Below are 23,700 nucleotides of genomic sequence, written 5' to 3'. Positions count from 1 at the left end.
GTGTCTGACTCTTTGAGACCCTGTGGACTGTAGCCCACCAGGCTCCTCTGTCCATGGGATTCTCCAGGCAAGAACACTGGAGTGGGTTGCCATTTCCTTCTCCACAAAAAAATGGGCAGAAGACCTAAAAGAAGGCATGCAGATGACCAAGAAGCACCTAAAAAGATGCTTAGCATCACTAATTACAGAGAAATGCAAATCTAAACTGTCATGAGACATCACCTCACACCACCGAGAATGGCCATCATCAAGAAGTCTACAAATAATGAGTGCTGAAGAGTGTGTGGAGAAAAGGGGGCCCTCCTATACTGTCATTGGGAATGCAAACTGGTATAGCCACTTTGGAGAACAGTGTGGAGGTTCCTTAAGAAATTAGAGTTATCGCATGATTCTACAATCCCATTCTTGGGCGTATATCTGGAGAAAAACGTGGTTGGAAAGGATACATGCAGCCCAGTGTTGACTGCAGTGCTATTTACCATAGTCAAGACATGGAAGCAACCTACGTGTCTGTGGACAGATCAACAGGCAAAAGAAGGTGTGGTACATACAGAAAAATTACTGCCCGTTAGAAAGAAGAATACCATTTGCAGCAACATGGATGGACCTGGAGATGATCATGCTAAGTGAAATAAGTCAGACAAAGACAAATATCATATGAAATAACTTAAGAAAACACAAATGAACTTATTTACAAAACACAGACCCAAAGAACATACTTACTGTTACCAGCAAGGTGGGTGGGGAGGATAGATTAGGAGTTTGGGCTCAACATGTACACACTGCTATATTTAAAACAGAAAACCAACAAGGACCTAATGTTGGTTGGGAACTCTATTCAACACTCTGTAATAACCTAATGGAAAAAGAATTGAAACAAAATAGATACACATATCTGCATAAATCACTTTGCTATATACCTGAAACAACACTGTAATCAACACTACTACTATATAAAATAAAAATACAAAAACGAGTTAAATAAGTGTTTTTCAATAAATCAACTCAGAATAAAGAGCATTCTAATAAAATGTTAATTTTTAATTTTCAAAAATTTATATCAATTGTATTTCAATAATTTATAACATTTATTCTCTTTTGAGTTAATTGACACTTGAACTAAAAAAGTTATTTCCATTTATATTTTTTGTTGGCAAGAAGATAGTTCCAATAAAAAAAATTTCAAGCATAAAAACATTACATTATGATAGCATTCTTTGCAGAAAGTGGTATGGAAATACACATATAAGAAAAATCGGCATTTTTCAATGACTAAACAGCTTACTAGTTTATTTTTGTAAATGGTTGATGAGTGTCAAATTGCTATCTATCTCAATTACACTGAAAATGTTTAAAAGAGCGATGTAACAGTTTTATTTTAAAATATCAATATTTACATGACACTAGAAAGTATGTACTTTGGCAACTACCCATGAAAATTTTTAGCTGTCAATTTAAAACTGCGGAGGGTTGCATGATTTTTCAAAATACTTTTAGGACGTACATGCGCAGAATAACAGTGTGTGTGGACCGCTGCTTTACAAGACCGTCCCATTCAGTTCGGGGGACCTCTCCTAGTAGAACCACCCGGGGACGGTGGCCCGCCTTTTAAGAAGTGCAGATTCCTGGGCTCCGCCCTCCAGACCGAGTTACTAAATTCGGGTTGGACCCCCAACTAAGTCAATTTTCAACTGGCACCCTAGGTGGTTCTCGGGCAAACCGACATTTCAGAAGGAGGACTGTGGGGTGGAGGCGGGAGAATAGAGTATTTGACAGTATTTCAGCCATGGCTGAAGAGGGACACACCTCTCCCTATGTGTTGCTTGGGCAGAGTAAACTGAAAGAAGCGGAGTCGGAGCTCACCAAGTCGCAGCACCGGCGGAAGGGCCTGGGACAGGCAGAGCGGCGGGAAAGCAGGTGGCTTGCTTCCCTGGCCCCAGGGCGGCCGCGGGACCCAGCGCAGAGGAGGAGCCTGCTCCCCACTAGGGGGCGCTGTTGAGGTCGAGCCCTTCTCTGGCCACTGCGGGTGGGGATTTCCTGGAACTAGTCTTAGGAAAAGCGGTCTTCACGGGGGACCGGGCCATCACAGCGGAGTCGAGCATGCGCTGCTGGGAAGGGAAGCACTGAGAGGGGGACGGGGGTTGGGGGGTGGGAGGGGTGCTACTTGCCGTGAACCGGCCCTTGGGGGTCCTCTGACAACACAGCGAGGGACAGGGGAGGCCTCGGTTCCCTTTTGGTCCCAGGGTGGCCTAAAGTGCAGTCTCGGGCGCCCACCTACCGCCCGCTCACTGGGCCGGGCTCTGCAGCAGCTGCTCCCTCTTGCGAGGGTCACAGAAGAACTGCAGTTTCCTGGGGAGCAGCTTCACCTCCACGGGCATCGCTTCGTACTCCTCACTGTCGATGCTGAAGGCGCCCCCTGTGCCCTGTGTGGAGGAGGGGTGGAAGCGCGGGGGAAGAGGCCTCTCAGAACAGCTCGTGCCCACAGCTGGCTGGGATTCGTCATCGCTCTGAGCATCTGGGCAGGTTGTTAGGGAAAACCGCAACCTCTCCGAGGATTTAGCTTAATGTTCTTTAAAAAGAGATTGCAGGGCCTGTGTCAGACACAGGGCTGGTTTTGGAAATAGGGGGGCTTCCCTCATAGCTGGGTTGGTAAAGAATCCGCCTGCAATGCAGGAGACCTGGGTTCAATCCCTGGGTTGGGAAGAGCCCCTGGAGAAGGGAAAGGCTACCCGCTCCAGTATTCTGACCTGGAGAATTCCATGGACTGTACAGTCCATGGGGTCGCAGAGTCGGACACGACTGAGCAACTTTCACCTCACTTCACCACCATGAAAAAGGTTTAAGTGGCCTCTGCCTCCTCCCAGAGGATTTTGGGAGAGGGGGTCCTGTCATATCTTTAAGGAATTCACATAAGATGTGTATGTCCTTCTCAGTCTTATCTTGCCCAAAAGAAGTGAGCAACACAGCCAGTTCTCTTAGGAAAGCCATTACAGCCACTTGGTTATTTTCTTGGATGTTCTTTAGGACTCGCTTACCTTTACACCTAAGGTATAGCGCCATTAATATTACAAATTCTAGAAAACCCTTCCATAACTCATGTGTTTAATTCAACATTTGCTGTGTTGAAACCATGGTACCAGCCACTGTGGGAACACCTTCTGTTTTACCTACACTCCTTTTTGACCACCTTAGTTTAACATCCAAGTCTTCAGAGGCCATCTGTAGTAACTTTTCTTCCCCACTTATAGGTTATTCCACATGGCTTGGCATTTCCCAGTACAGAAAAATTTACTGCCATCCTGAAAACGCTTCCAGATCGTTGTTTTTTTTTCAATGTGAAGCTAGAATTCACTATGAACGTTTGCAAACTGGAGAATTCTGTGGGTTGTTACAGTAACCATTTGCATAATTTACATTCAGAAAAATAAAAGCTCAGGAGACTGAAGGATCATTTTACAGAACCTTGGCTTGACAACACTGGAAGTCTTCAGGAGCCAAACTCTAAACTTGTGACTCAGAAGGGGCTTTTCTGCCATCTTTTCAGGTCTCCCTTAAAATAACCCAGAGCCTGGCACAGCACTCAGCATGTATGAGGTACCTAAGGAAGGGTCTGTTAATAGGAAGGAGGGAGAAAAAACCAGAAAGGAAGACCAAAGAGGAAAAGACCAGAAGCTATGGGGCAGCTCTCCCCTGCTCACCTCTGGAAGCAGCAGAGTGCAGCGGCTGGCTTGGAGACACTCGGTGCCCTCAACATGCAGCTTGGGGTCTCTCACCTTTTTACTTCTGTTGGTACAGGAAAAAGCAACCTTGGAAACCAGTACTCACAACTGCATTCAACTGCCAGAACAAAGCAAGTTCTGCACGTCTTTGGGTAAAGTCAAATACATGGACTCACGGTCTCTTGAACCATGGGGTTCTGTGAATAATTTTTCCCCCAGTGCTTCTTGCTTAGTGTTGAGATACATTCTAGATTGAGAAGGTTTATTTATTGCAGAGAACTGTACATGAAGACTGACTTTTCTCTCAACTGATCTTTAAGTAGTTCCATGTATACCTAATTCTTGGGCTATTTAAAAATCCCAAGTTTAAAAACTGGAATGAAATGAAATACTTTAGAAAAAAGTACTAAACTTTTGATATTTGGTACTTCTTGTGAGTCTATTACTTGCAAGAGAAAATTTATTTTAATTTAAACTAGATGGATTTATATGAACAACCAACCTTAGCAGTTTTTGTATGATTCTCCGTATTGATATGAACAGTCTACTTAGAATACTGCATCTTGACCTTGACTACATGGCTTTGGAATAAAACTGTTAGCCTCTCTCTACACACACACACACCCCCCCTCATGTATATACACCCTGAAGCTAGTCAGAGTCAGTGGGAAATGGGTAAAAGCGAAATCTAAGAAAATTAGTCCATCTTTATCACTAATTGCTAGAGAACAGATAGGCTACCCACTCCAGTATTCTTGGGCTTCCCTGCTGGCTCAGCTGGTAAAGAATCCACCTGCAATGCGGGCGACCTGGGTTCAAACCCTGGGTTGGGAAGGTCCCCTGGAGAAGGGAAAGGCTACCTACTCCAGTATTCTGGCCTGAAGAATTCCATGGACTGTATAGGCCATGGGGTGGCAAAGAGTCAGACACGACTGAGGGACTTTCACTTCACTTTATCATTAATTAACAATAGCAATTCTTTCGATTAAACATCATCGGTTTTCTAAAGCAACTTTACAGTGTTCTAATCAGATACTCAGAGGAAGCTGACATGACTTGATTTCCCTTCGCGTAGAGACCAAAAAGAACCTGTTACTGCTGCTGCTGCAGATGACGACAGGGACCATGTGCACCATGATGACTTCGTCTAATTTAAGCAGTATCATCAGCTTTTCCTTCTGGTTTTGGATGTCAGCATTATGAAGGAGATTCGAAAATAGCTGGTCCCACAGGCTTGTGGGACACTGTGTAGCTTCTGGACCCTTCGTAGGAGAAGAAAGACTTTTCCCTTTCTCCCTTTTACTATAGTTACAGCAAGTAAATCAAAGGCTGCAGAAGCAGCTATTCAGCATCTGAAGAATTGGTACCCAAGGCGAGAACACCACAAACTGAGCAAAGACATTGTGCTGCTGGTGCTGGCACAGAGAATGAGGTAGCCATGGAGACCCAGCCGCTGCAGCAGCAATGTCTAACCCTCACGTGGGCGCGAGAGGGAGCTCTGAGACAGAGTTCAGAAACAAATGGAGCAGATTCCAGTTGGCATGGTAACACACAGCCTTCTCAGTTGCTCTGAAGTCTGGCGGAAGGCTGAGAGCATCCTTAACCAATAAAACTCCGGCAGAGGTACGGCTTAACAAATCACGACAGGACTTGGGAGGGTATTTTGTAGTGGAAAAGGGAAAAAAGTCTGGAAAATGTCCAAGATACTCAATACCTTTTCATTAATGCCCTGGGAAGAGGCAAGGTGAGCTGACATGAATGGTAACTGATGGTACTTCATGCTGATGAAAGACTTTGCCCACACAGTCCCCCATATGAGACTCAAAAACAACCCTGAGAGAGAGAAGCAATTATGTTGTTCCACTCCAGGATTCAGGGACGGTAAAGGACCATGAGGCCAGTGAGTGGCAAAGTCAAGGTTTGTATCCAGTAGTTCTGACCCCGAGGCCAAAATTCTGGGCAGGATACCATGCAACACTGACTCCTATCATTTCAGTCAAAAGACCAAGACAGCTCCCAAACTCTGATCTTCCCAAAATGCAAGGGGAAGGCCAGACTAGGAGACATGCACTCCGCGTGCCAACCCAAAAAACAAAAGGGTGCTGCAGCTCCCAAACCACGCAAGTCTCCAGTGAGATCTCTGCTTGGACTTCGTGGGTGCTCGGATTGGTAAAGTCTGAAAATACAAGCCACTTAAAGCCTCCCTGCCTACAAACCCCAGTCCACTTACCCTATAGTGATGAAGTCTCCTTTGCTGATGGTGTTGGGTTCCATGCAGATGTTCATAAAGTCTTCTTTGCTCTGAAAAGTTAGGAAAACTAATGTTAATGCTCTGAATTTTGGCCTATGGACCCTGTTGCCCTCTTAGCCTTGGAGGGTTGTGGTTGGAGCTGTGTATTACAGAAGGGACTTGACTTTGAATGACTTAATCCTGAGTATATTTTCAGTCCTTTTTCTTCCTTTTTACATTAAGACCTTTATTGAAGCATAATTTACATACCATAAAATTCGTCTCCATTGTTTGCTTTTTTTTTTTTTTACGCTATATACATAAGCTAGGTAAAAACTCAGGTTTGGAGGTTGGTCAAGTTCTGTTGCTTGCTGATAATCACAATTGTTACAGTCTCGAGGGTTCCCTCCCTGGCAAGCCTCTCTCCCAGCAAGTCTCCATCCTCACTGTTTGTCAGCATCACACCACACCAGCTTGGTTGGCTTCTTGGTGTGCAGAAGTATCTGGATTTTCTTCTTTTTTAACTCTCTACATGCAGACTTAGTGAGTGACCAGAGTTGAAGAACAGCAATCCATTTATGCCATGGAATGGAAGTGTTTTTAATGCAGGAGTTGTGGGTTCGATCACTGGGTTCGAAGATCCCCTGAAGGAGCAAATGGCAACCCTCTCCAGTATTCTTGCCTGCGAAATCCCATGGACAGAGGAGCCTGGCAGGCTCCAGTCCAAGCGGTCGCAAAAAGAGTGGGACATGACTCAGTGACCAAACAACAACAAATGTTTTTAAAACACTGCATTCCCAACCACAGAATGTTCTGGAAGAACTAAGCTACAAGGAAATGGCTATTAAAAAACAGCCTTATTTCTTTGGCCACCCCTGAAATTTACTACCAGTTGGTAGTGAACAATACAATCTGGCCCTCTATAAATCAATCCCAATCCTTCTGGGTCTGCTTCAAATAGAATTTTGTTCTTTTTGGAAAGGTTCAAAATTCATAGCCCCAGAGTCATCCCCAGGTCTCTGCAAGCTGTCAGCCTTTGCCCAAGATTAAAGGGCTCAACCAAACCACAACTTCACATCTCAACCAGGAATTACAAAGCACAGAGGGATAACTGCTCTAAAGTCATCTCTTACTAAACGACTTATTGTCATCTTTGTACCATGAACTTTTCTAAGTGCTAGGGTCCCCTTAATGAACAAGAAACATGAACATTTCTGCCTACAAAGAACCTACATTCTACCAGAGACAGTGAAAAGGATGAACAAAACACAACCATAATAAAGTAATAAATGATCACAGATATTAGAAGTATGCTAGAGTATACCAGTATAAAAATAGTAAGCTGGAGAGTATGCATATTAGCATAAATGGTATAGAGTATATTAGAAATATTATGAGTACATTATAAAAGTGAGATAAAAGGTGATGTTGGTGGCATTTTTAAAGAGGAGTCCAGGTATGCCTCATTGACGAGGTAACCTCTAAGCAGACACCTGAAGAAGGTATAGGAACTGTGGAAACCCAGGGCAAGCTTTAAGAACCGTCACCAGGGTGGCTGTTAAATTCAGACTCAGCCCCATTCTCAGAGCTTACAGTCCAATAGATCTGGGGTGGGTCCCAAGAACCTTCATTGTTAAAAGGTCCCAAGCGATGCTACTGCTGCTGATCTAAGGCCCACATTTTGAGAACCACTGGTCTAGGGACGCGCAATCCACACAAAGGATACTGGCAGGGCAGGGGCCTCTGGTGGGAGCAGGTCTGACATGGGAGACAACAGCACGGAGCTGGCACGGCTGGAGCAGAGAGGGGAAAGGAGCCAGGAGGAGGGGAGATCAGGGAGGACAGACACTGGACAGCCCGCAAGGAAGCTGGCCATTAGGCTGAGTGCAGCAAAAAGCCACTGGAAGGTCTCAGGCAGAGAAATAGGATGTGCCTGTTTTTTTAAAGGATCTCTCTGGATACTGTGTTTACAGGAGAGCGAAAGGGGCAGGGAGACCACTTAGGAACCTATTGTAATAATTGGGCTAAAATACGACCCTGGCTTGGAACAGTTGGCAGGGGAGACTGTGACGTGCTGGCAATATTCATTAACAGAAGGTGCAGCCACTAGGATTTCCTCAGAGGTTTCGGGTGTGGACAAGGAGTATCCAAGATGTTTGGCCTGAACAGCTAAAAGAATGGAATTACAACCAGTTGTACTGGAGGAAAGAGTGAGAATAAGGCAATTTTCAAGGGGTGGGAGGGAAGATCAGGAGCTCAGGACATGCCAAGACCGACATGTATATGAGATATCAAAAGGGGTAAGTGGATATATATACGAGTCTAGGAGTTGACTTCTGTAAAGTGTGCAAGTGTGGAAATCAATGTGTTGTAATACGACAGATTCAGTGAGAAAGCCTTATCTCAGTAGTGGCTGAAAAGGTACTTGATAAAATTATATAACCACTCATGATAAAAACTCTTGGCAAACTAGGATAGGAATGGAAGGGAACTTCCTTAATCTGATAAAGGCTATCTATTAAAAAAAAAACCGCTCAAATTAAAGAATGAAGCAGTAAAGCCTTTTTCTCTAAATCAGGAATGAGACAAGGACTCCTGCCGATACTGCTTCTCTTCAACCCAGTACTGAGGTCCCAGCCAGTGTGACAAGGCAAAAGGTTATAAGGTTAAGCATTTGAAAGGAAAAAAATCATATCCACTGCACCATCTGCAGTTGGCATGACTGAATCTATTGAAAATCTAAAGGAATCCATAAACATGATAAGAATTGTAGGTTGCTGGTACAGCATCAATATAAAAAAATCAGTTACATGACCATCTACTAAATCAGTTTAAAAAATGACATTTTAAAAGACACTATTTACAACAATGTCAAAAATTAAGATAACCAGGAATCTACTCAGCAAGACAAAATGTTAAAGAAAACTATAAAACTTCACTGAAAGACATTAAAAGCTTAAATAAATGAAGAGATATGCCATGTTTATGTAACAGAAGAGTCAATGTTGTAGAAAATGTCATTTCTCCTCAAATTGATCTACAGGTTCAATGGAATCCTGATCGATTTTATAACATATTTATGCAGAACAAACATTCTAAGAGATTTACTGAAGTCAAAGAGCCAAGAATAGCCAAGAAACCCTTTAAGAAGAAAAACAGAGGGACTTACTCTAAAACTAATAATTAAGACAAGCATAGTACTAGTACAAATACAGAAAAATAAAGCAACAGAGTAGACTTAGGAACACCTCCATGTATACAAATTCTTAATGTATGACAGGTTTACTGCAGATCAGTGGGAGAGGGGGAGGGGTGGGGCACATTTCAATAAATGATGCTTGGACAACTGGCTTTCTACATGGAAGGAAGACAAAATTAGAGCTTCACCCTCTATCATTACCGTGACATTGAATGGTTTGCCTTGGAAACTAACAGAGATCATTCTGTCGTTTTTGCAATTGCATCCAAGTACTGCATTTTGGACTCTTTTGTTGACTATGATGGCTACTCCATTTCTTCTAAGGGATTCCTGCCCACAGTAGTAGATATAATGGTCATCTGAGTTAAATTCACCCATTCCAGTCCATTTTAGTTTGCTGATTCCTAGAATGTCGACGTTCATTCTTGCCATCTCCTGTTTGACCACTTCCAATTTGCCTTGATTCATGGACCTGACATTCCAGGTACCTATGCAATATTGTTCTTTACAGCATTGAACCCTGCTTCCATCACCAGTCCCATTCACAACTGAGTGTTGTTTTTGCTTTGGCTCCATCCCTTCATTCTTCCTGGAATTATTTCTCCACTGATCTCCAGTAGCATATTGGGGACCTACTGACCCGGGGAGTTCATCTTTGTGTCCTATCTTTTTGCCTTTTCATACTGTTCATGGGGTTCTCAAGACAAGAATACTGAAGTGGTTTGCCATTCCCTTCTCCAGTAGACCACATTCTGTCAGACCTCTCCACCATGACCCGCCCATCTTGGGTGGCACCACACGGCATGGCTTAGTTTCATGAGTTAGATAAGGCTGTGGCCCGTGTGATCAGATTGGCCAGTTGTCTGTGATTGTAGTTTCAGTCTGTCTGCCTTCTGATCCCCTCTCTCAGTGCCTACCGTCTTACTTGGGTTTCTCTTACCTTAGACGTGGGGTATCTCTTCACAGCTGCTCCAGCAAAGCACAGCTGCTGCTCCTTACCTCTGATGTTCGTTTCCAAGGCAAACTATTCAATATCATGGTAATCCAAGTCTATGCCCTGACCAGTAACGCTGAAGAAGCTTAAGTTGAACAGTTCTATAAAGACCTAAAAGACTTTCTAGAGCTAATACCCAAAAAAGATGTCCTTTTCATTATAGGGGACTGGAATGCAAAAGTAGGAAGTCAAGAAACACCTGGAATAACAGGCAAATTTGGCCCTGGAGTACAGAATGAGGCAGGGCAAAGGCTAATAGAGTTCTGCCAAGAGAATGCACTGGTCATAGCAAACACCCTCTTCCAACAACACAAGAGAAGACTCTACACATGGACATCACCAGATGGTCAACACCGAAATTAGCCTGATTATATTCTTTGCAGCCAAAGATGGAGAAGCTCTATACAGTCAGCAAAAACAAGACCGGGAGCTGACTGTGGCTCAGATCATGAACTCCTTATTGCCAAATTCAGACTCAAATTGAAGAAAGTAGGGAAAACCACTAGACCACTAAACCACTGTATGACTATACAGTGGAAGTGAGAAATAGATTTAAGGGACTAGATCTGATAGACAGAGTGCCTGATGAACTATGGATGGAGGTTCATGACATTGTACAGGAGACAGGGATCAAGACCATCCCCAAGAAAAAGAAATGCAAAAAAGCAAAATAGCTGTCTGAGGAGGCCTTACAAATAGCTGTGAAAAGAAGGGAAGCAAAAAGCAAAGGAGAAAAGGAAAGATATAAGCATCTGAATGCAGAGTTCCAAAGAATAGCAAGAAGAGATAAGGAAGGCTTCTTCAGCGATCAATGCAAAGAAATAGAGGAAAACAACAGAATGGGAAAGACTAGAGATCTCTTCAAGAAAATCAGAGATACCAAGGGAATATTTCATGCAAAGATGGGATCGATAAAGGACAGAAATGGTATGGACCTAAAAGAAGCAGAAGATATTAAGAAGAGGTGGCAAGAATACACAGAAGAACTGTACAAAAAAGATCTTCATGACCCAGATATTCACAACGGTGTGATCACTCACCTAGAGCTAGACATACTGGAATGTGAAGTCAAGTGGGCCTAGGATGCATCACTACGAACAAAGCTAGTTCCAGTTGAGCTATTTCAAATCCTAAAAGATGATGCTGTGAAAGTGCTGCACTCAATATGCCAGCCAATTTGGAAAACTCAGCAGTGACCACAGAACTAGAAAAGGTGAGTTTCCATTCCAATCCCAAAGAAAGGCAATGCCAAAGAATGCTCAAACTACCGCACAACTGCACTCATCTCATACGCTAGTAAAGTAATGCTTAAAATTCTCCAAGCCAGGCTTCAGTAATACGTGAACCATGAAATTCCAGATGTTCAAACTGGATTTAGAAAAGGCAGAGGAACCAGAGATCAAATTGCCAACATCCGATGGATCATTGCAAAACCAAGAGAGTTCCAGAAAAACATCAATTTCTGCTTTATTGACTATGCCAAAGTGTGTGGATCACAATATGACTGTGTGGATCACAATAAACTGTGGAAAATTCTGAAAGAGATGGGAATACCAGATCCCCTGACCTGCCTGTTGAGAAACCTGTAGGCAGGTCAGGAAGCAACAGTTAGAACTGGACATGGAACAACAGACTGGTTCCAAATAGGAAAAGGAGTACATCAAGGCTGTATATTGTCACCCTGCTTATTTAACTTATGTGCAAAGTACATCATGAGAAATGCTGGGCTGGAGGAAGCACAAGCTGGAATCAAGATTGCCGGGAGAAATAACAATAACCTCAGATATGCAGATGACACCACCCTTATGACAGAAAGTGAAGAGGAACTAAAAAGCCTCTTGATGAAGGTGAAAGAGGAGAGTGATAAAGTTGGCTTAAAGCTCAACATTCAGAAAACGAAGATCATGGCCTCCAGTTCTATCACTTCATGGCAAATAGATGGGCAAACAGTGGAAACAGTGGCTGACTTCATTTTTCTGGGTTCCAAAATCACTGCAGATGGTGATTGCAGCCATGAAATTAAAAGATGCTTACTCCTTGGAAGGCAAGTTATGACCAACCTAGACAGCATATTCAAAAGCAGAGACATTACCTTGCCAACAAAGGTCCGTCTAGTCAAGGCTATGGTTTTTCCAGTGGTCATGTATGGATGTGAGAGTTGGACTATAAAGCAAGCTGAGCACCAAAGAATTGATGCTTTTGAACTGAGGTGTTAGAGAAGACTCTTGAGTCCCTTGGACTGCAAGAGATCCAACCAGTCCATCCTAAAGGGGATCTTTCCTGGGTGTTCACTGGAAAGACTGATGTTGAAGCTGAAACTCCAATACTTTGGCCACCTGATGTGAAGAGCTGACTCATTTGCGAAGACCCTGATGCTGGGAACGATTGAGAGCAGGAGGAGAAGGGGACGACAGAGGATGAGATGGTTGGATGGCATTGCCGACTTGATGGACATGGGTTTGGGTGGACTCCAGGAGTTGGTGATGGACAGGGAGGCCTGGCGTGCTATGGTTCATGGGGTCGCAAAGAGTCGGACACGAATGAGCGACTGAACTGAACTGAACTCTATCATTCACAAAACTCAATTAGAAGTGGGAGTATTTCTTTTGAACATATATATGGAATCATTTGATGCAAATCATATTACCTGGTTTTCATTTAAATATACAACGAACATCTTTCCATGTTGGTAGAGAACATTTTAAATACATGTACCAAAATCTGTTGGAGTAGGAAGTAGTAACCCACTCCAGTATTCAAATTCCATGGACAGAGAAGCCTGAGGGCTACAATCCATGGGGTTGCACAGAGCTGGACATGACTGAGCAACACATCAAAATCTATTTAATCAGTTGCCTGATTAGTTTTGTTTCATGTATTTTGCAATGATAAATACAGTGAACACAGCTCTACAAGAGATCCTAATTTTCAAACATTCTACACCCCTAAAGCTTCTTTCAGACTCTGAATGGACATTTTTTTTTTTAATGATAAATGAACATTTTGAGCTATTACATGGCAGCTTCATTGTCTTTGAATATTTTATTGCATTAGCTTTTATTTTTACAAAGAGGTTTTGGAATAAAAGAAAATGAATGCGCTGCTGCCAGAGATAAGCAGCAGAGAATCATATACTTTTATAATTGGCACAGAGATAAAAAGCTTTCGGCATTCTGAATGCAACTAATCTCGAGCCACAATCACCTACTTGCTGAACTCGATCCATTCACTGGTATTCAATCATCAAAGCAAGAACAAAGTTAAAGAACATGAACAAAACACTGGAAGTACATATCATCAGAGACTGGGTATAAAGGAAATACATAATTAGAAGTCTTATCTTTCTTTTTAACAGAGTATTTTTTAACCTTAATACATTCACTTTCACCAACATTTCCAGAATCCCATTATGTAAGAAATAAGGGATTGTCTTGTCTTTATATATCATCTGATTATTTTTGATGGATAAATTTTTAGAAATATACTTAACAGGGCCAGTGATATGCTTGTATTTCAGATGCTTCATATATACTGCCACAATGCCATGGAGAAAGGGTGTTCCGAGGTCTCTTCCCTCCAATAATACCCGACAGCCCATTTCCCTACCCACACTGAAAACTAGCATGATTTTTAATTTACGGCCATTCGATATTTATGATTTTAATTTGTATTTCTTTGATATAAAGCATTTTTTCTTTACTTATGAAATTAAGATAGACATTATACCCACCTGATAGTACAGTTATGATGAATACATGCACTGACACTATATAAAATTCTTAGGACAGTGCTTATCAGGTAGTAAATATCAGCGATTTTTTTTTAATGTTTACTTCCTTTGTGAATTTCTGTTTTTGTTCTCTGCCTGTTGTTTATATGAATCCTTTGCCCATCTCTTATTGATCAGTATAACAGTTTAGTACAAAGGAAAGCTATTAATTCCGGGTCTATCACTTCCTAATATTTTTCCCAATTTTCATGAAAACTTTTATTTCTTTTTTATTAGAAGTACACAAATGCGTCAATATTGACTGTTGCCTCAGGTGCCAGGTTGAGTCTTGTCCTCTCAAGTTTATATTGATAATCACTTAAGATTTTACTCTAGTACTTTCATCAGTTTTTTGTTTTTCTTTTTTACATTTAACCTTTTGGTGAAAAGAGCTATGTGATCCAAATGTTATACAACAGACATGCATTAGTTGTTCGCTCTGAATACTGGAATCAAACTTCCCACTGCACCTCTCTCCCTCACTCACCATACGACATTCATACATTCAATTCCTTGTGCCAATTTTCAGACTGACCAGGTCAACTGTGAACATACTACTTTGATTTACTTAAAAGCTAAACACAGTATTATTGGTCCATGGTTAAGAGTAACCTTCCTGCTGGCATCTTCATGAACATAAACTACTAAGGTTTCCTCTAGACCAGGGGTCAGCAGACCTTCGCTGTGGATGGTCAGAGAGTAAATGCTGTAGGCTTTTGGGCCATTCAGTCTCTGTCACAATGACTCAGCTCTGCCACTGGAGCACAAGAGTGGCTGCAGACCACACGGATATGGATGAACACAGCTCTGTTCCAGTAAAACTTTACTTATGGAGGTTGAAACTTGAGTTCGTATAACTTTTCACCTATCACAAAATATAATTCCTTTTTTGACTTTATTCCAACCATTTAAAAACTTAAAATCAATTCCTGGCTTGCAGGCTGTAGCAAAACAGGTAGCAGACCAGTTTGCTAACCTCTGATTTGTCTCAGAATATTTTTTAGCGTTATTGTCTGTATCAGCACTCTCCAGGAGAACTCTCTGCACTGTGGAAATATTTCATATTTGTGCTTTCCAATATGGTAGCTATTAGCCACATATGGCACTTGACATGTAGCAGGAGAAATGAGTTTTAAGCTTTATTTTGTAATTAATTTAAACAGCTACCTGTGACTAGTGGCTACTATATTGGACAGTCCATGTCAATAGATTGGACTCAAAATATGTAAATATACATATTTGTGTGTGTATATATTTATACACACATACATAATATGTAAATATAGATATGTGTGTGTGTGTGTGTATATATAGGTTTCTTCACTGGAGATCTAAATCTACATATTTAATACAGTCACAAAAATAATAGATGTTTACTCAAGTAAAAGTTCTGCAACTTTTGATTCCTGTGACAAACAGGAGTGGACTAACTCCACTGCTAAAGGCCCTTTGCCCTTAGTTCTCTCAAGGCACAAAGCTTGGTGAGAGATACTTGACCAGAGCCCCATAAGCTTTTAGGCACTTCACTCAGCTGTTTCTTCCCATGCTATTATTCCTCAAAGGCGTCCCGAATCCTCTTGTTCCTGACCCCTCTCTCCCCACACAGGGTAAAAATAAAAACATCAAGTTACTAGAAGAGTGTGCAGCTTCTGTAGCCTTTGTCACTTTTCCAAAATGCTTTTCTAATTAAAAAAAAAAAGCACACTTACTGCCAGGTCAAGCTGACTGTTCCGGGTTGTGATGGACAGCTCAAGGGTGGACAGCTGCACTTCCTTCCAGACCTCTGGGTTCACCTCTTGCAGGGCTGTGTGAATGCATCCGATACAAGTCAGTTATCTCCCATGAACATTTCAGCACTGCCACCCACGGCCAGCTGCCAGCGGCTCAGATGGCCTCCCAAGCCCGTCTGTGGACTCCCAGGCTTAATTTTCTTTATCTCATACTTTTTATACATGGGATAAACAGCCAGGTTCAAAACGGAATCTCTAGGCCTGAGACAACCCAACAAAAGCAGCTACAGTAACATAAAGGCTGGCGAGAGAAAGAGGGAGTCGCTGGGAGTCAGGAATGACACAGGCTGTTGTTCCCATTCACGGGATGTTGCTGCTGCTGGTCTGGGCCTGCGCTGTGCACAATGAAGGCTGAGTTTAGGCTTCCCCAACTCTGTGAGGGTCTGACACTAGTGTGGGGTCTGCCTCAGGCAGTCCTGAGCTGCCCAGGGCTTTCCAACCTCGTCTCCAGGCTCCTCACCTCCCTGCGGTTGTGCCCAGTAGGACGCGAGCCTCCGTAATATTCTCCTATATAAAGAGGGCCGGGGAGGGGTCTCTTCTGCTCCACTGGGAGGTCTCTCTATAGGTCCCGTGTATGAGATCGAGGCTTGATGAGTCTGAGGCCACTCCTTTCAATGAAGGGAAAAAAACGTTTATCATGCAACACAATTACAAACTCTTGGAGTTTCTCAATATGAACAAGCACAGAATCACACCATAAGAAATTTATCATTCATTTAGAGATGGTGGCACAAACATGAGACAGGTGAAATCTAGTTGCATCACATACTTCCTTCACTCCGGGAAGCATGTTCCACTCAGAGGCCGCACTGGTCTGGCCTCGAAATCCAGCCCACGGCTTCTCGTTCCTGCTTCAAAGGCCATCATTCTCACACTCCAGATCTGTCCTCTTCCTGGCATCCCGAGTCCAGTACCATCCTGGGTCTCATCAGTGTCCTCAAGGATTATTAAAATAATACCCTAGCCTCTCAGCCCTTGACTTTGCCTCCAACCTACATAGCAACCCATTTCCATGGCCACATCCTGGTCCTTATCAGTACCCAGAACTATTCCATCTTAGAACTCTCAAGCCCTGGTATCCCACTATCTAATCACTTCCCTTATTCTTCCAGTTGATATTTCTGTGCCCAGTGGCACTCAGGGTGAACCACTCCCCTGTTCTCAAGTTTCCACGTGGTGAATTACAAAACAGTAACAATTAACTCTGACTTCTCTCACTCCATCTCTTACTCCTCCCAAGTCCAGAAAGACCCAACCTTTCTCTTCTTTCTCTGGAAGTGATCAGAGTCCTGCGGAGTCACACATCCATTGATTCCTCATGCAGTGGGCTTACTTAGCAGTCTCTGTCCTGACGGAGATCTTTTAAGTGGAGAAATTCAATTTGGACTGTGAGGAAATCAGATTGTGACCACGTGTCCACGCTGTGTCCTTCACTCCTGCTGACGCTGATAAAGCCAGTATGTCAATTTCCATCTGCTTTGTTTCTGCATTTTGTTTTCATAACTTGGTTCAAAGTCAGAGGAGGAAGAGAGGGCTATGAACTGGGGGCCCCTGAAGACTCTAACCACACCGGGCTCTCAGACAGTCCCAGCTCCTGGCCTCTCCAGCTGTCCTCAGCACCAACCAGGTTAACAGTGGATTTTACATCATTCTTCTATCGCTTTCGGCCCTCGTGTCTTCCTTCTCTAACATGTACCCTGAAAAGCCTCAGTTCTGGATCAATCTGTCACTAGGTGTCTATACTTCTACATCGTGGCTCAATATTATCAGAGGGGGAGATGAGGCCCTCCGGCTGCGTACCGACCCAGGGAAAACAACCGCCCAAGTGAGCATACTCACGTCACAACAAGTTCTTGGTCTAAGGTCTTCTATGTCACTTGATAATCTTTCTAAACCTTCCTATTTTCATCCTTCTTCCAAACTCCCCACCCACCTCGCTTTCAAAAGATCACCTTGCTTCCTACCATTCAGAAAGAAAACAAGGACATCAGGGAGAACTGCCTCACCTCTTTATAAATGTGTTTTCATCTGGACCTCTGCTTTATTGCTCCCCTGGCTCAAGGAAAAAGGTGTCCCTCCCCCTGTCTGGGGCTAGTCCAGGGCTTTGATCCACTCCCTCTTGCTTACGGACTTGGCCGAGTCAGTCGTGTTTTTGGTGCCCTTTCTCTCCTCCCCTCCCATTCGCTTTTACTTTTGCTTCAGGGAGTAAACACAGGAACAGTTCTCTAATTAAAAAACACAAAAAGAGAATGCTCCACTGACCCGTATTTCTCAGTACCTTCTGCTGTTTTCAGTCTCCTCTCCTTCAAAGTCGAGTTTCTTAAAGGAGTCGCTCTGCTGCCTCCAGTCTGTACCTCCGGTTTATTCCTGAACTTCTTCAATTTGGCTTCGGCCTCTCCACCTAACACGTTACCAAACCTGCAGGGGTTGCCAGATTCAACGGATCCTTACTTTCCTCTCTTTATTTTGCTCTTTGATGCTGCTTCTTAAAATCTCGCTGTCTTTTGGAAGTTCTCTTTTTCATTGGCTTCTATGTCAGTAATTCCTCCCAGAGTCTCTTTCTGGATTTTCTGGGCATCATTTCAGGCTCTTTAAAATGATGGTTATTCCTGCCCACCTATTCTCAACAGTAACTTCAACAAACCCATAGCTCAATGTCATACACTTACGACATTTAAATCTATTTCATCAGCCCAGATATCTCTGAATTCCAGATCTAAGTCATAGCTGTATGATTTTACTGGCCTGTACCACTGGTAATATTAAGCTCGATACGTGCCAAACTGAGAATTTCATCTTTCTTCACGAACGTGATCCAATTCTAATATTATCAGCATTCATGGAAAATTCTAGTCACCAAACTCTAGCCCCTCGAGCCAGAAACCTGGGAATACTCCCTGCTCCTTCTGACTTTCGAGGATAGTGCCTCTGTAGTCAACGCTCTGGGGTCAGTGTGCGCTATTACCACCTTGTCGAGACCTCATCTCTCCTCACCTGGACCGTGTTAACAATCTTCTATCTGATGCCTTTGCCTGTAACTACCAATGCCAGTCTCTTGCATACTGCTGCCAAACAATTTCTTGCCAAAGTGAAAGCCTCCTCCTGTCATTCCTCTGTTTAAGATCCAGTGACTCTCTAGTGTCTTAATGATAAAGGTCAGATCCCACGTCAAAACCTGCCATAAGCCCGCAAGCCATTCCACTGTGCTGGCCATAAGTAAACACCATGTGACATCTCTGTGACTCCACACATCCTGACCCCTGCTCTTGGAACGCCCTTTATCTAGTTCTGTATATTTTTCGAAATTTGGCTGAAGTGTCACCCTCTTTGGGCTGACTCTACTGACCTTCAGTCAGAGGTAAAGGCTCCTTCCACCTTATTCTTTCCTATTTCTCTCCAAGCATTTGCCAAACTGGTGATTTACCAGGCCCTCACTCCTGACGTGTAAACACTTCTTGAGGGCATGACACCTGTCTTAGTCAACCTGGTATTCCGATTATGCAACAGGGCTTGCCACCCAATAGGTACGCAATACTGTCTGCTGTTGAAATGATAGAAAAAGTTTATATGGTCCCAGATTCTACAACTTAAATACAGAGCTACTCTATTTCTTCCTGAATATTCCACCAATGAAATTATTCCCCCAAGCAACAACAGTCATGCATTTTACTCACACAGTTTGCCTTTAGCATAGAAAGTCCTTGCTCCCCACCACTCCAAGTTCATTTTAGTAATCACATAGATTGGTTACCCCTAGTACTTTAATGGTTTTGTTAATGATTAACTGGATAGCTCTGGGTAAAGAGAGCTATATTTTACAAATGTTTTGCAATGGACATACATTACTTTTTAAATTTCAAACCCATTCGATACTCTGAATGTTAACATTAGATAGAACCAAACTCTTGACTACATTTAAACTTCATCTGCCAATTTTCAGATCCAAACTGTAAATATACTACTTTCGTGTGCATAAAAGCTCAACATGGTATGTAGTACAAGATAACTATGACTTTTCTATTAGCGTTTTCATTAACATACATTGTTGAGTTTTTCTCTATGCCAATATTTTTCACTGTATAGCCTATAACAGCATAGCCTGATAGAACTTTCTCCTATGATGGCAATGGTCTCATACTTGGACTGTTCAATGCAGCAACCTCTACACATATTTGGCTAGTTAAGCATGGTTTGAAGCACAAAGCATTGTTTGAAGCCTACTATATTACACAGACGATTAGGTGTTCAGTTCAGTTGTTCAGTCATGTCCGACTCTTTGCGACTCCATGAAACGCAGCATGCCAGGCCTCCCTGTCCATCACCATCTCCCTGAGTTCACTCAGACTCACATCCATCGAGTCCGTGATGCCATTCAGCCATCTCATCCTCGATCGTCCCCTTCTCCTCCTGCCCCCAATCCCTCCCAGCATCAGAGTCTTTTCCAATGAGTCAACTCTTTGCATGAGGTGGCCAAAGTACTGGAGTTTCAGCTTTAGCATCATTCCTTCCAAAGAAATCCCAGGGCTCATCTCCTTTAGAATGGACTGGTTGGATCTCCTTGCAGTCCAAGAGACTCTCAAGAGTCTCCTCCAACACCACAGTTCAAAGCATCAATTCTTCGGAGGTCAGCTTTCTTCACAGTCCAACTCTCACATCCATACATGACCACTGGAAAAACCATACCCTTGACTAGACGGACCTTTGTTGGCAAAGTAATGTCTCTGCTTTTCAATATGCTATCTAGGTTGGTTATAACTTTTCTTCCAAGGAGTAAGCATCTTTTAATTTCATGGTGTATTCAGATACAAATCTTTAGTTCATTTCTTGATACAAATATAGGCACACTTGCAAGTAATCAATGAGATATAGGTCACTGTGTTCAAGGTTTGTTTGGTAAGAGTGAGTGAACAAAGGGAAGTGAAATACTAAAATGAAATTAAATATGGGCTTGGTAATAGAGAATAAGTTGCCAGATGAGAAATATAAGAACAGGAATGCTTTCTGGATTTGTGTGTAAGTAAATAGGCCCCATTTTAGGAGCATGCCGTATACATCTATAACAAGAAACTTTTAAAAATTCCAAATACACACATCACAAAGGAATAACAAAATACCAGAGGGCAAATTTCAATACTGTAGCCTGCATTTACCTTAAGAGTGCTGAAAAAGTGGGCTGCTTTGGTTTTTAGAGGCCCAAGATACCAGTACCTGAGAAAGAGCAAGATAAAAATCTGATGAGACTGTTAAAAAACCTATCAATGTGCCAGATACCATTCAGGACAGATAATACATTAGAATTACACCTCTGCCAGAAGTGTCTGCCCTGGTGGTTTGGAGATTGTGGTTCAGCATAAAAAAGTATTACAGTAAGTTTTTAATCTGCATTTGAATACCATGTCAAACAGAACATAATTAGTTATACAGCAGCTAAATCCTTACAATTTATGAGATATATAATCAGAGTCTTCTTGAATCTCTAAATTCACAGGTATCACTGTAATACGTACTTTCCACCGTGGAACACAGCTGAGTTCGCACTCTGAATGAGTGGAGAGGGATAAAGCCACGACGAGACGTAGATGTGGGTGCTGATGTATTACTCGTGAGCTAAATGGCTGCATGCTGTACACTGCGTTCTCTCTCAACACACAAACATACAATTAAAATCTGTAAATCAGCATCATTTTGCATTACCCACGTTATGCAGCTTCAACATGGCAAATGTGAAACCTGGGAGTAAAGAGGGCCTACTTCATATTGCTAAATTCCTAAAAGCCACTGAAGAGAAAAGGATGTCTGGCTGGATTTAGAAAAGTGGCATAAAGTAGACTTCTCTCTTAAAATGTCTCTCTTTCACCTACCAGCCCACCTTAACCGCTCCCTATTCAATTCGAATCAATATGCACTCATTTAGCACTTACTGTGTATATGGAGGAAACAGAAGCAATAGAATCAGTACAAAATTCTTGCCTTTGCGGGCTTCTGAGAAGATAAGGCCCCTCAGTATAATAGAGAACGACAAGTCAACATATTTCTATGACATGGTATAAAGTGATCACTATTTACTCGTAAGGAGAGTCAAGAAGGCGCAAGAAATCATTACGGCCCTAAAATCACTGCAGCAGCCACACCTGCGCAACAAATCGCACAAGAACAAAGTGAGGGCGTGAGACCTAGAAACCTGGGCTGGATGGAGACACAGGAGGAGGCAAGGACATCATTCTAGGCAGGACAAGGAGAAACAGCACGGGAAGCGCTTAGAGTAATCACCAGAGCAAAAGCTTTAAACAAAGGCACAGAACTCGGCAGTTAGGGATGATGACGGATTAAGTTGGTCTTGAACACCAGAATATGGAGTTTAGCCATCCAACGAGCAGAGCAGAACCATTCTAACTATTATCCCAGTAAGCACCACCAGGCTATTAAGGACGGCTTTGATTATCTAATGTTTTTGTTTCTGCTATTTTGTTGGAAAGCTCACTTGATGCTTTGCTTCTTTTCCAGGGTAGCCAGACAGAAACACTTCCCAGCCAAGGCAGTTTATTTCTAAACTGATTTAGAAATAAATAAATAACTTTATTCTGAACTGATACTGTGCGAGGTCAGCTAGGAAATGGCTTCTTGCACCCCTACTGTTTCTCCCATAACACACAGAGCGACTCAGTGGTTGGTTCTAGTCCAGGTACAATAATAGCCAGCATTTTAAAATTCCAGGCTCAGAAATGAAACAGAACATGGGCCTGTGTGTGATACTCCTCAAGGGCTGACCTATGCTTGTGCTGAATACACTTAGAAAGCAATGTAGGACTTCCCCAGTGGTCCAGTGGTTAGGACTCTGCACTTCTCCAGTAGGGGGCATGGGGTCCATTCCTGGTCAAGGAACCCCAAGTGGTCAAGGAAGATCCTACATAGCGCGTCGTGTGGCCAAAAGAAAGAGAGTAATTTACTCTCACCAGACTTTCTCAGGGGAAACTAAGCAATTCCTCATGGTAAACTGCTGTCACGTGAGATTACAGATCAGATACAAGAGGATTTGTGGGATGAAGATAACCGTGCATACTTGCAAACACAGGAACGCAGTGCGTGATGTAACTCAGTGGTCTCTCTCCTTTGACAGTCCACTGTCAGGAACATCACTAGCAGGAATAACCATGTGGGATAAATGAGAGGGATTTCTGTAAAGAAAATGGCGAGAATGCCTACAAAGTGAAGGAGAGCTTTCTAAGCTGTGTGTGAGCTCAATCACCGTTCATTTAGACTACACTCAAATTGTAAGCATGTTGTCAAGAAGAGGTAAAGAAAGAAAATAACGCCCACCAGCTAGGAGCGAACCTCACGCCCTGTCTCCTCCAGCCCCACCTCGGGAAGCCTTGCCCACGCGGCCTCTCCACGGCACACAGCACAGGGCACACCCTCTTTCCGAGCCAGCAGTTTCATGCTACACAGTGAATTCACCAAAATAAGCAGGTTGCCATGAAAAGCCACCAGCAGCCCTCTCGTCGCCTCCTCCGCAGGCCTGTTTCTTCCACCTTCCAGCATTCCCAGGTCTCTGCCTTTCTCCCTCCTCTGAAGGAGGCGGCCTGGGGTCGGTGAATCCGCTAGGCATTCAGAAAGAACACCTCTTGGGGGAAAGGGCGTCTTCCGCCCAGGGCTGTCAAAGCTCCAGGAAGCTGCAGCCCCAGTGGTACCTTGCACTTGGTACCCAGCTAAGCAGGCAGTGGGAGGAGACGACACCCAGTGCCCCTCTGGTCTAGTTGAGCCTCCCTCTCCCCGGTCACATATGATGTTTAGAAAGAAAGGTGGACACTGCTCATCCTGAGCTACCACTCAGCCAGCGTGGAGGAAACTGGGACTTCCCCCAGCCTCTCTGCACACAGAATGTAAACTTCACTTCTGTTATTCATACATAATTCAACCATGGGGCCCAACCCATGTATTCCGAGATCACTGTATACTGAAACCTCAAAGACAGGAATGGAGTAAGAACATGTTTAAAAAC

General features: G+C 43.1%; 1 protein-coding gene across 6 annotated transcripts in view; it reads right to left on the bottom strand.

Moving 5' to 3' along the window:
• Positions 1-1,303: 1,303 nt before the first annotated feature.
• Positions 1,304-23,700, bottom strand: part of AGK (acylglycerol kinase) — a 95,421-nt gene continuing 73,024 nt past the window's right edge. For 5 of the 6 annotated variants that reach the window (XM_052638795.1, XM_052638797.1, XM_052638796.1 and 2 more), the window contains 6 exons: positions 20,852-20,909; positions 16,162-16,309; positions 15,621-15,715; positions 5,950-6,020; positions 3,699-3,783; positions 1,304-2,423 (listed from right to left, as the gene is read on the bottom strand). In XM_052638795.1, the coding sequence (XP_052494755.1) occupies positions 2,286-2,423; positions 3,699-3,783; positions 5,950-6,020; positions 15,621-15,715; positions 16,162-16,309; positions 20,852-20,909 (595 nt within the window). In that variant the 3' untranslated portion in view covers positions 1,304-2,285. The remainder of the gene's footprint in view (positions 2,424-3,698; positions 3,784-5,949; positions 6,021-15,620; positions 15,716-16,161; positions 16,310-20,851; positions 20,910-23,700) is intronic. The other variant, XM_052638799.1, reaches the window with a different exon arrangement.

The sequence above is a fragment of the Budorcas taxicolor genome, chromosome 4 (assembly GCF_023091745.1).
Source record: "Budorcas taxicolor isolate Tak-1 chromosome 4, Takin1.1, whole genome shotgun sequence".
In the NCBI taxonomy this organism is placed as follows: Eukaryota; Metazoa; Chordata; class Mammalia; order Artiodactyla; family Bovidae; genus Budorcas; species Budorcas taxicolor.
Note: the sequence above shows the minus strand (reverse complement) of the source record. Positions and strands in the feature narration are given on the sequence as shown.